General features: G+C 41.2%; 1 protein-coding gene across 10 annotated transcripts in view; it reads right to left on the bottom strand.

Annotated features, from left to right (window-relative positions):
• The window catches only part of PRKAG2 (protein kinase AMP-activated non-catalytic subunit gamma 2), a 393,593-nt gene that overhangs the window by 42,341 nt on the left and 337,597 nt on the right, over positions 1 to 13,655 (bottom strand). For all 10 annotated transcript variants that reach the window (XR_004644380.1, XR_004644381.1, XM_034759959.1 and 7 more), the window contains 2 exons: positions 4,748 to 4,829; positions 2,115 to 2,173 (listed from right to left, as the gene is read on the bottom strand). Coding sequence is in view for 8 of the 10 variants with exons in the window: in XM_034759959.1 (XP_034615850.1) it covers positions 2,115 to 2,173; positions 4,748 to 4,829 (141 nt within the window). In the remaining 2 variants the exon portion in view is untranslated. The remainder of the gene's footprint in view (positions 1 to 2,114; positions 2,174 to 4,747; positions 4,830 to 13,655) is intronic.

Raw genomic sequence — 13,655 nt, forward strand, 5'->3', positions numbered from 1 at the left:
GGTGCCCAGAACTGGACACAATACTCCAGCTCAGGCTTAACCAGAGCAGAGTAGAGTGGAAGAATGACTTCTCGTGTCTTGCTCACAACACACCTGTTAATACATCCCAGAATCATGTTTGCTTTTTTTGCAACAGCATCACACTGTTGACTCATATTTAGCTTGTGGTCCACTATAACCCCTAGATCCCTTTCTGCCATACTCCTTCCTAGACAGTCTCTTCCCATTCTGTATGTGTGAAACTGATTTTTTCTTCCTAAGTGGAGCACTTTGCATTTGTCTTTGTTAAACTTCATCCGGTTTACCTCAGACCATTTCTCCAATTTGTCCAGATCATTTTGAATTATGACCCTGTCCTCCAAAGCAGTTGCAATCCCTCCAAAGCAGTTGGTATCATCCGCAAACTTAATAAGCGTACTTTCTATGCCAATATCTAAGTCGTTGATGAAGATATTGAACAGAGCTGGTCCCAAAACAGACCCCTGCGGTACCCCACTCATTATGCCTTTCCAGCAGGATTGGGTACCATTAATAACAACTCTCTGAGTACGGTTATCCAGCCACTTATGCACCCACCTTATAGTAGCCCCATCTAAATTGTATTTGCCTAGTTTATTGATAAGAATATCATGCGAGACCGTATCAAATGCCTTACTAAAGTCTAGGTATACCACATCCACAGCTTCACCCTTATCCGCAAGACTCATTACCCTATCAAAGAAAGCTATCAGATTGGTTTGACATGATTTGTTCTTCACAAATCCATGCTGGCTGTTCCCTATCACCTTACCACCTTCCAAGTGTTTGCAGATGATTTCCTTAATTACTTGCTCCATTTTAGTTGATTCCCCCTGTAAAAAAAGTCCCCTTAGGTTTTCCTTCCAGATGGTGGGAGACGCTGGCCATGCCCAGTTATCTATAGTGGGTGGCTTATGTATAGGTCTCAGTTTTTAAGCCTTGCACGAGGGGATCCCACTTTTGCAGGGCTTCTTATGTCTCTGCTGATGGGGGATCAAAAGGAAAATAAATGTTTCAATGCACCCAAGATTAACTTCTTCCCAGAGCCAACTCACGGAGGAAAAGGCCAGCAATACTTATTTACTTCAGGGCTATTTGAGTAGCAGTTTTCTAGGAGTTCTTCTGGCTGGGTAGCTGAATTGGGCTCACTCTGTCAGGCTTACCCAGGCAGTTCACTGCACTCCCCATAGGGTTGGGGGAGGAGATCTCCTAGATGGGAATTCCACCTATGGCTTCAGGAGTTGCTACAGCTGTTTCCTGCTCAGGGTGACCTCTCCCCCTAGCTAATTGCAGTTTCCTCCTCTTTAAAGCCCTCCTCCTACATGACATGACTGTCAGAGCTGGAGAGGCAGGGCTAGCCCTGAACACAGAGCCTCTCAGGCACCTTCCTCATCAGTGTGCGATCTATAGAACTCATCACTCCCACCAATCTCCCTTTTTTTTGTCCACCTGAATAATGTTGTATGTGACTCAACATATGCAAATCTCTTATTTTGAATCAAATGTACAATAAAACTCTAAACAACTATGGTCAAATATTTTTTCTAAGTACTTTTCACACTAAATCACTTTTACGTAGAATCACTATTTTACACTGAGGTTTAATTAGACCTTTTATGCCAAAAGAAAAGAAAAAAAAAGATGTCTTAGTAGTAGTAGGATTATAATAGTGCCTAAAGTTCAAAACCAACCAAGATTCTGTATCTAGATCCAGCCAAGATGATGGCCCCCCTGTGGCAGGCACCATACACACATAACACAAGATAGTCCAGGCCTCGAAGAGTATAACTAGAAAAGGCAAATGGGAAAGAAATGTTACCCACCTTTACAGATGGGAAACAGAGGCAGAGAGGGGCTAAGCAATTTGCCCAAGATCACAGCAAGTCTGTGGCAGAGCTGGAAATTTAACCAGAGTCCCAGTCCAGTGCTTTGACCACAAAGCCATCCTTTTCTCTCAAAAGCACAATAAAGCATTTCTATAGCAAGTTAAGCTCCTAAAGGCTGTACAAATTTTAATAAATTTTCAATGCTTTTGATTTGCATTTATGCATGCTATGGTTGTTAATAATACAATTAAAGCCTGATATGGTACTTACCATTGGAGACTTATAGTATCTATGCAGTATATTAATGAAATCTGTAATTGTTAACATTCCTGTAACAAGTGGAAAAAATATAACAGCATTTAGAAAAGGCATCTTAAAATTATCTTAAGTATGTTTTTATGTTTTTTAAAATATTTACTTCTAAGCTGGTGTAGTTCACATTGTGGAGTAACTGAACACAACACTTTGAGTTTTATAAATGGCCAATCATTTGAAAAGCGTGCATACTAAATTCTCCAAGTTAGCGCTGACACAATAGACTATAACAGAAAGAATAGACTCTGTATTGGTAGAAGTTGGAGCCAAACCCCTGGATCTAGATATTGCAGCTGTCCCTTTTCTCTAACAGTTTTAGGTCAAACAAAACCCTGAACTAGGATTGCCTCCCACCCCCCTGCGGTTTTTTGGAGGGGAGGGGAAGATAAAAGGTTTCAAAATCCAGTTATGCAGTTTGGGACTCAGGTCCACCACTAGTCTCTTTTGTGAGTCCAACATTCACTTAAAGAAAATACAAGCAGTAGGCAGATTCATAGATATTAAGACCAGAAGAGATTATGGTCAGCCAGTCTGACTTCCTGTATAACACAGGCCAAAGAACATCACTCAATAATTGCTGCAGCAAGATCACAACTTCTGTTTGAACTATAGCATATTTTCTGGAAAGATATCCAGTTAGAATTTAAAAGGCTAAGTGACAGTCCATCATATCCTTAGGTATATAGAATAATGCAATTTCCATCAGTAATTCCAAGTTATCAAAAACAATGTTTTTTTATTTTACTGAAGTCCTACAAACTGAGCAAATATCATTCCACCTGACTGATTACTACTCCTACAGCTGAACTTCTGAAAGGCATATGAACAAGCGTTCAGGGGGAAAATGTCAATTTCTAGAAGTCAACTTTAATTGACCAGAAATCTGAGATGAGCCGAAATCAAAATTCATCATTGATCAAGGCACACAGTCCTTCATAAAATTACTAGTGCTTCCCATGGCTTTGAAATATTAAGTTCTTTATAAAGTATCTTTATAATCTATTTCCAAAAAACTCTCAATCTACACGTCAGGTTACACAGAAAGTATTTATAACTGTCACTATGATACTGTTTTTCAAACGTGATATTGACATAATGCTATATTCCAAAATTAGAGAAGTGTTAAAGAAAGCGGCTATGGCTTCTAAATAGCAATATAAGGAGCCAAATGAATTTCTAGCCCTCTCAGGATGAACCTAAGTTATAGCATTCCACAGTAGTTCTGTGTTTAATGCTTTTTTGCTCTGCAATCCATACAGAACACAGTTTGAGATATACATGTATTCTGAACAGCTTACTAGGATATTAAAATAAGACAGTGAAGTAAATTAATTTAAAGGGAAAAAATTGGATTGTGTCTTTTTATGGGGGTAAAGAGACCTTTTAGGCATTCTTTATTCACCACAAAGCAACACAAGAACATAAATCCAATTTGTTTCTTTACATGTTACCTGTAATACACAAATTTGGGAGTTTTACTTTATCTACAGTAGACTCTGAAGTAAATAAGTAGTTGGGCTTAACGCTACATTTTTTTCCTATGTACATCAAAGCCTTGAGGAGATCACCACCATGTTACTGTGCAGTCACGCATGCATATTGGAAAGTGATGACAGTGAAGAAGGTAAGTAGATCAGTAGGTAAGGTGGTAGACTTTAGGGCTGGCCCAGCTGTATGTATAGTAAACAATGCTTCCAATTTGAAGAACATTTTCATTGGGCTAGTCAGCCTTTATGTATATTAGTTAAGACTGGAAAAGAGAATCTTAAAACGTTGGTGAAACACTACTCCTTCAGAATGGACAACTAGCATTATCCAGGCTACATCTCTTGAGATGATTTACAATAACTGACAAGTAAGATTTTTAAAGGCTATTTTTTGCTGAGAATATTTATATATTTAAATTGTAAATGAAAGGGATTTGAAAGGTGCCCTGAAAACCAGCTAGATTTTTAGGCTGGCATTTTCAGAAGAGTCTAAGGGAATTAGGTGTCCAGTTCCCACTGAAATCCATTGGCAGTTGGGTTCCTAACTCCCTTAGGTGCCTCTGAAAGTCCCTGCCTCAGTATTCTGCCTTTGAGGTCTCCAATTCCCAACCGCTGGAATGGTAAACATAAGATAAAGCAACCAACCAGCTGGGGCCCCACATCGCACTGGTCAGGCTTACCTAATATTTCCAAACCCAAGTGCTCTAAAAAGTCATGAGTCAGGCCCATCAAAATCATGAAATTTCAAAAAGTGTGTGTTCTGTTTTTTGAGCCCTTGTGGTTCATGTCTTCAAGTTCTTGTCTGCAACCCATGAGATCTGGAACGTTACTTTTATTTTTAAATAAAAGTGGAGATTCTCATGTGGCTACCTGAGTTCAGCAGCTGAAGCTCTAAGAAGAAAAAAAATCACCACGTTTTGAGAGACTCACGAAAAAGTCACAGGAATTAGCAACACTTCAACCTGCTGGAGGAGTAAGAAAACTCACCACCAGATGCATTTCCAGGATATCCAACACAACACAGCCAGCATTGGCTCCTTTCTCTACCACAACCCCGCAACCCCCATTAACTCCCCGCTGAAAAACACCAGCTCTCCTTACCTACAAAACTCTGTTTTTTACTCTCCCACAGTGGAGCTGCTCGAACACCATTTGCCACCAAGGCAAAGAAAGCCTTCTTTACCTGCCAGAAGAAAAAGCAACCAAACAAAACCTTATTGACATTACGCCATCATATTAGAAGAAACCAACAAGATAGTATATGTAGAATTACTGGTAAGAATGCAGTTAATCAGTGGATAGGTTTCAGAGTAGCAGCCGTGTTAGTCTGTATCCACAAAAAGAACAGGAGTACTTGTGGCACCTTAGAGACTAACATTTATTAGAGCATACGCTTTCGTGGGCTACAGCCCACTTCTTCGGATGCATATAGAGTGGAACATATATTGAGGAGATATATATATACACACACATACAGAGAGCATGAACAGATGGGAGTTGTCTTACCAACTCTGAGAGGCCAATTAAGTAAGAGAAAAAAACTTTTGAAGTGATAATCAAGCTAGCCCAGTACAGTTCGATAAGAAGTGTGAGAATACTTACAAGGGGAGATAGATTCTATGTTTGTAATGGCTCAGCCATTCCCAGTCCTTATTCAATCCTGAGTTGACTGTATCTAGTTTGCATATCAATTCCAGCTCAGCAGTCTCTCGTTGGAGTCTGGTTTTGAAGTACTCTCACACTTCTTACCAAACTGTCTGTACTGGGCTATCTTGATTATCACTTCAAAAGTTTTTCTCTCTTACTTAATTGGCCTCTCAGAATTGGTAAGACAACTCCTACCTGTTCATGGTGTGTGTGTGTGTGTGTGTGTGTGTGTGTGTGTGTGTGTGTGTCCTCAATATATGTTCCACTCTATATGCATCCGAAGAAGTGGGCTGTAGCCCACGAAAGCATATGCGCTAATAAATTTGTTAGTCTCTAAGGTGCCACAAGTACTCCTGTTCTTTAATCAGTGGATAGTTTGTGTTTAAAAATAAAATATGTTTTTTTAAATAGTTAAATGCTGACTAAAAACAAGAAAGATTTTTATATTATGCTGTTGTGTCTTTTACATGACAGTCTCTGATACACAAATAATAGATGTGGCTGGAAAAGTATGTCCACACTTTACCTTAAATTTGCTTCTTTCATCAGTTTTATGTCATACACTTAAGGTGATACACAAACAGACTGGACTTTAAAAAAACAAAAACAAAAAACCCATCTGTGATAATGTTTAAGAGAGGTCTCAGACTACCAGCTCAAGAATATAGTTTGACAGAGATTGTAATGTCTTTAGAAAGACTATATTGAGTCACCTGAAAAGTAGTTAGTTGAACTTTCTTAGTAGCAACATTTGCATGAGAAAAGGTAGAAACGGAACAGAAGTCTCATTTCCACTCCTGTTCCTGTCAATTTTTGAGCTCTTGAATGATTATACAAGTTTCTTAAAAAGAAAAAAAGAGAACTCAGCTTTATCTGATTAAGTTGTCCAACAAGTTAGTGAGTTTTGCTGCAAGATAATCATGGGGCACACATTCTCCCTCCTACTTAAAATAATTTTCTTATCTCAGTTTCAAAGTCACAGGTTATAAATGCTGTCTTTAAAATAAAAATAATCCTGTGAAATTTGTGGACATGGATTACATGGATCAGATGGTTGCATTTTTTAAAAAGTTATTAATGTTAGACAAAATCCTTCATGAGTATTATCTGATAAAGACAACAGATGAGAAATTCCTCCCTCCTCAACAGAAGCATTCTTTGAGGGCAAGAAATGGTCACCCCTTCAGAGAAGAGCCAACAAAAATCAGAAGGACAGAGTTTGATGAGTATTAGAAGGGGTAAAAAAATAAGTCCTTGGGGAGAACACAGAGCAGAGAAATCAACTCACGTACAGACACGTGAAACTGGAGAAAGGGAAAATTCTGTCTTATCTGTGAATTTTCATTCAAGGACACTCCATGTCAGAGTCCTCATAGTGGGGCATTCTCTGGAGGCAGACTAAATCTTTGTTCTGAGTCTGGGTTTAGGATCACCCCTCAGGAATAACTCTTCAGGACAGCTTCCAAAGCTGAAAAATACTAACTATATAAGAGAGCTATTTAACTCAAATAATTTGCAGCAGAGCCTTGACATGAAATTTTGGGGCTTCCTGGAGGAACACCATCCTTCCCCTTCAAATCACTTAACAAGTGAGCAATAGTCAGACAAAACAACCCTATGCAATCCCTACATGGGCCAAACTATCTGACATGAATGAATATTCATAGGTAAGGCAAAACTTTCACTTTCTCAATCCCCTCCATGCAGTGCAATGCAGAAAGCAATAAGCCATCCCCACCATCGCCAGGGAGGGACAATTCAACCATGTTCAGTAAAAACTTTGTTATCTGGCATGTTGGATAAATGGGGAGTGCAGGTAAGTCAAAAATTCCAGTTAACTAAGAGGGAGGGAGTTTGGGTGACGGCTCTGGGCTGAGGCATGGGAGGGGATGCGGGCTCTGGGAGGGAGTTTGGATGCGGGAAGGGCTCAGGGCAGGGGTTGAGGCATGAGAGGGGCTTTGTGGTGCCAGATCTGGGTGGGGCTCCCCTCAGGTGGCTCCCTGAAAGTGGCGACGTGTCCCTGCTGCTCCAAGGCGGAGGCGCGGCCAGGCAGCTCTGCATGCTGCCCCCGCCCGCAGGTGCCGCCCCTGCCCGGAGGCGCCGCGCCCGCAGCTACCATTGGCCACGGTTCCCGATTAATGGGAGCTGCAGAGCCAGTGCTCGGGACGGGGCAATGCCTGGAGCCCCTGTGGCTGTTCCTCAGCCTAGGAGCAGCAGGGACATGTCGCCTCTTCTGGGGAGCCACACGGAGCCAGGTAGGGAGCTTGCCGACCCCACGCCAACCGGACTTTTAATGGATATCAGAAATGCCGGTTTCTAGACCTTTCCGGCTGGTAAAGTGCCGGATAACACAATTTTTACTGTATTATTGAAATGGAAATTAAGGACTACTGAGGCCTCCTGTTCCTTAAGGCCCTTCTCTACCAAACCTGCATCACTGGGGTTGAGGATGCTGACTCTACAGTGTTTGAGACAGTGTGGATGAAAGGCCCTGTAATAGCATTGCAGACCACCTCAGCTTTAGAGAGGTCTCCTGCACTTTAGAGGATCTAGAGGGGAGACTCTCTCATAATAGATTTTAAGACTTTATGTTGCTCTTTTAAGAGATAATTTGAGCAATATCCTTCACCGGTACTGGGCCAAACCCCCTGTGAGGGGGCAAAAGTGATTTACCAGGAAGATTGAAAGGACCGTCTGCAGGCAAGTCTCCCTAAAGAAAATAGACAATTTATGACCTCCTGTGGGACCCCAGGGGCTGGAAGGGGAGAGGAGATAGGCCCATCATACAGGGAAGGGAATCTGACTCATTTCACCCAATGATGCTTCCTGATGCTGAGTTCAGGCTAAGGGGGTCAACTTCACTGAATGAGGAATGAGCCAGAGCCACCAGAGAAAAGTGACTCACTGGTGACTTCAAGAAGTCACAGGAGTTGGCACCTTTCATGGCAGTCAAAGCCTTGCAGGTAAAACAACTTGTGGAAAGGGGGAATGCTTTGTGGCCGTCTCAGTCATCTCAACATGGATCTTGCCTACGTGCTGGCCAGGAGTAGGAATTTCTTCCTGAGGGTTGCTTTGGGAGGTTGGAGAGATCTTACCTTTCCCTGAGTCTAAGGAGGCTTCAAACAAACAACTAACACTTTCCTGCTTTCTCTGCAAGCTCTGCTCCAAAGAAGACCTGTAATCTGTCTTGTGTGCCACTTAGAGGCAGAAAATTCTGGCGAGTTCTTCTTGAGGGAGTGATCCTAAAGCTAGGCTCAGACCAAAGATCCAGTCTGCCCCAATTGCTATGAAGATGGGGAATGACCCTCTGTGAAGACTGTCTAACATGGAGGGGACTGAGTGATACATTTGTCTGCTGACCAGATAAAGTTCAAGCAGCAGGACTGCAAGCTGCTACATTGTTCAAACCTATGTTTATGTTCATACAATCAATGGCTTCTGCAGAAATGATCATACAGGTGCCAATTTATGCCAATTATAGAGGTTTGTGATATTCCTACCAACATACCATGAACTGCAAACAGATAAGCTCATTTGAACTCTGATCACCATCAAAAGTTACCAACAGATACCAGAGTTAGTTCTTATTACACTGCTCTCCAGCCAAAATGCTTCTGAAATAAATGTAGTCAAACTTTACTAATTCTGGGTCACTGAGAATGAAAATGATGCTTAAAATTGTTGATTGGCTCTAGTTTTCAAGATATGCTATTGGGTCAGTATATACGACCCTGGACTTGGGAATGGCGGAGGATAAGTGAGTTATAAAGGGAAGGGATCTCAATTTAAACCAGAAATGACTAAAATACATCTTTGACTGGATCTATGAATAAATTTATGACTGGGTTTGGACAGTAGTTGCTTTTTAGGCAAAACAAGGAATGATGCAATCTGAAGCTGGTATTGAGTCATACATGATATGAATTGCATCATGTTATTCCTAGAAGTCATGGATGATGCAATCATAACGAAGCTTACATCACTCTGCTGAACAAATTGCCCTATATCACCTCTAGAAATCATACAGTATCGTGCTCTCTTATTTGTCAGTGTTTGATTTTGCAAAGGGACACATTTCTGTTTAGTCAAAGTGAGCAGAGATGCCTCGTACTTGTGTGAACAGTGCAGATAACTTCTGCTATGTTTGTGGTGAACTGACTTTTGCATCACAAAAGCACAGTATAACCACTATGGTTAAGAAAGCCTATCACCTTTATTTTGGCTGCAAAATTGGAGATCAGAACAAGAGGTGGGCCCCACACATATGCTGCAACACTTGTGCAACAAATCTTTGCCAGTGGTTGAACAGGAAAAGGAAATCTATGCCTTTTGCAGTGCCAATGATTTGGAGAGAGCCAACAGATCATACCAGCAATTGTTACTTCTGCATGGTGCCTCCAGTTGGGAAAGGTGTGTCAAAGAAGAAAAAGTGGACGGTGCATTATCCAAACATTCCATCAGCTATACTCCCAATACCCCACAGAGAAGGACTGCCGGTTCCTGATGCACCAGAATCATTCTCACTTGAGTCAGAAGAGGAAGAGGATGAAACTTCTGGTCCTGAACCATCAATGTCACAGGACCCACATTTTCTCCCATCCTCCTCCTCTGAACCACACCTCATAACACAAGGTGAACTGATTGACCTTGTCAGGGATTTGGAACTACCCAAGAGTAAGGCAGAGCTGTTGGGCTCCAGACTACAGCAGTGGAATCTCCTGGCAGGTGATGTTAGGGTTTCCATGTTCCGTGACCGTCAAAAGGATCTTGTCCCATTCTTCTTCATGGAAGGTGATCTTGTAGCCTGCAACAACATCGATGGTGTGATGGCAGCCCTCAACATCGTTCACGATCCAGATGAGTGGAGACTGTTCATTGATTCATCGAAGACGAGTCTTAAAGCTGTTTTACTGCATAATGGCAATGTTTTGCCATCAATTCCAGTTGGTCATGCAGTCCATATGAAGGAAACCTATGACAACATGAAACAACTTTTGAGGTGCATAAACTATGACCAACATCAGTGGCAGCTTTGTGGCGATTTGAAGGTTGTTGCTCTCTTGCTTGGTCTGCAGACTGGATACACAAAGTACTGCTGTTTTCTCTATGAATGGGATAGTCGTGCAAGAGATTCCCACTACATCAAGAAAGATTGGCCACTCCGACAGTCATTGGAGCCTGGGAGGAAAAAAGTGTTCAGCATCCACCACTTGTTGAATCAAGGAAGATTTTGTTACCACCCTTACACATCAAGCTGGGTCTGATGAAGAACTTTGTCAAGGCCATTGACAAAACACAAGCAGCTTTCAAGTACCTCCGTGGAAAATTTCCAAGGTTAAGTGAAGCTAAGATAAAGGAAGGTGTCTTTGTTGGTCCTCAGATTCGTGAACTTCTTCGAGATGATGCATTTGACCGTGCACTGGGTGGCAAGGAAAAGACGGCATGGAAAGCCTTCCAGTTAGTGGCAATAAATTTTCTCGGAAACAACAAGGCAGACAACTACAGGTTGTTGGTGGAAAACCTCCTCAAGGCATACAAAAGCTTTGGTTGCAACATGTCACTAAAGAGACATTTTTTGCACTCTCATCTAGATTTTCTTCCACCGAACTGCGGAGCAGTGAGCGACGAGCACGGCGAGCGATTTCACCAGGACATTGCAACAATGGAGAAACGCTATCAGGGTAAATGGAGCCCATCAATGCTTGCAGTCTATTGCTGGACAGTGACAAGAGATGCTCCATTTAATGAATACAAGAGACAAGCCAAGAAGCGCCGAGTAGACGCTGAATAGGACTAAACTATGTACATAATAGTTTTTTGCCTTTTGTTTCATAACAAATTTTATTTATAACCCTTTTGCTGATTTTTAAAGGGTTACATAAACAGGACAGGTGAAATATTATCATGTAAAACAACCATAAACACATGAAAAGACCTAGGTTTACAATTTATGATTAAAACTATACTATCTACACAATATACATAGACATAAAATGTAAAAACTTAAATATCTTAGAAACAGTAGCCAATCTGTTGTTTTAATTGTCATATTTGAATTCAGCACATCAAAATACATAATAAAGAGCACATTTTATCTCTGAAGCAGACGACTTCTCAAAAAATGTAGACCAGTGTTATAAGTATAGGGCGAGAACAATGGTATCTTAGTTATTCATGTGCAGTAACTGTTGGCAAAATCCAACTTTTTAAAATGACTTGTTTTGGTCCACTACCAACCTGGCCCATATTTAACCGAAGGATAAAGAGATGACAGGATCCATTTAGTCATTCAATTATCCAGAAGTTCCCTCGCCCTCTCCATATTCTGTTGATCCTTAAAGGTGGTTTTGTTTATATAATACCATAATGATTTTGTAAGTACTGTACTTTAATACTGACCACGTTCAAAAATTTAACTTCAACATCTTGAGCAAAAGTTGGGCAAAAAAAGTATAAGATAATTTTAGTAAAGCATCAATAACTTTAATGGGTTAGATTGTGTCTTTCAATCACAGACCATAGCACAAGGCTGCACACAGCTGTATAGCCCCATGGGATAACACCTCTCAGAACTCCAGGGCATGCACCGGCTGTGCATATGCTACTACATCACTGTAAAGGTGCAAATTGCTGGCTGGTACAATAAGTATATATTTGTCCTTTCCCCTCCTCTGGGGTATTGAGCATTCTCTACTGCCGAACAGTGCTGGGGCTGTTATTCCATCTGGTCCGCATGCAGGGCACACAAGTAGTGAGTAAGGGGCACCTACATCAAAGGCCAGGCAAAATCTAGCCTTAAATAACCATGTACATACTTAAAAACAAAACAAACAAAAACCACACACCCGCACCCCCACCCCCTCCATGAGCGACGGCATGGTTCTGACAGGAAATGTATGTAAACTGCTCACTCCAATATGGGAAAAAAATATGGGTCAATGGTAAAGAAAATGTTTATGAAGCAGAGAAATGAACAGATCAGAGTTCTCCAACAAATTTTTGAAGCAGCAAAAATCTAGTGTAAAATAGCATTTTTTGTGATGCCAACACTACTGGAGACAAGTAAACCAACTGGTAGAACTAGAATAGAGCACTATAATTTGTTGAAATTTTAACCCGTATATATTACATTAAGTTATTCAAATTTATATCCATATTCCTTTGAAAGTATTTTGGAAATTCTTCTCAGCAGAGTTGGTGCCTCTGTGATTTAAATACTCAGGCAGAGAAAGAAACTAGTTTGCGCCCATTAATCTGCACTTATAGTTGTAAGAGGACTCACTGAGTCTCCCTGCAAAGTAATAAACAAAGGAAAACTTTTAATGCCTACAATGCCAAAGGGCAAAAGGGCGGGGGGGGGGGGGGGGGGGGGGGGGAGAGGAGAGGAAGAATTCAGGATAAGAATTTGTTGCCAATGCCCTTTAAATTTCTGAGCCCTCACCCAGCTGTTATGCCCACATTTTGTTCTCTGGTTTGCTTGTAGCATAGCACAAAGTGAGTTTCTCAAATTTTTATTGTTGTGTTTCATTAATAACCTTAAGTTTAGATTAAGAAAGATGGTAACAGGGTAACAAGCCTTCTGGATGCAGGGGAAGCAAATGTGATAAATCTCTACTTTAGTAAAGCTTTTGATGCTGTCTCACATGACCTTCTCATAAGTGAACTAGAGAAATATAGCCTAGATGAACCGACAACAAAGTGGATAATCACCTTGTTGGAATACCATTCTCAGACAGTAGTTATCAATGGTTCACAGTCAAGGTAGAAGGGCATATCAAGTGGGCTCCATGGGGATCTGTTCTAGGTCTGGTTCTATTAAATATCTTCATAAATTATTTAGATAAAAGCACAGAAAGTACACTTAAAATTTGTGGATGATACCAAACTGGAAGGGGTTGTAAGCGCTTTCAAGGACAGGATTAGAATTCAAAATGATCTTGACAAACCGGAGAAATGGTCTGAAACAAACAGGATGGAATTCAATAATGACAAATGCAAAGTACACCACTTCAGAAGGAACAATAAATTGCACAAATACAAAATGGGAAATGACTGCCTAGGAAGGAGTACTGCAGAAAAGGATCTGGGGGTTATAATGGATCGCAAAAGTCAACAATGTAATACTACTGCAAAAATATATAAATAAATAAAAACCCTGAACATCATTCTAGGGCAGGGGTTCTCAAACTTCATTGCACCACAACCCCCTTCTAACAAAATTTACTACACAACCCCACGAGGGGGGAACAAAGCATGAGCCTACCTGAGCCCTGCTACCCTAAGTGGTGGGACCAAAGTCAAAGCCTGACCCCACTGCCCCAGGCAGGGGGCCAAAGCACCCAGGGCTTCAGCCCCAGGCAGG

Source organism: Trachemys scripta, chromosome 2 (genome assembly GCF_013100865.1).
Source record: "Trachemys scripta elegans isolate TJP31775 chromosome 2, CAS_Tse_1.0, whole genome shotgun sequence".
NCBI classification, from domain to species: Eukaryota; Metazoa; Chordata; order Testudines; family Emydidae; genus Trachemys; species Trachemys scripta.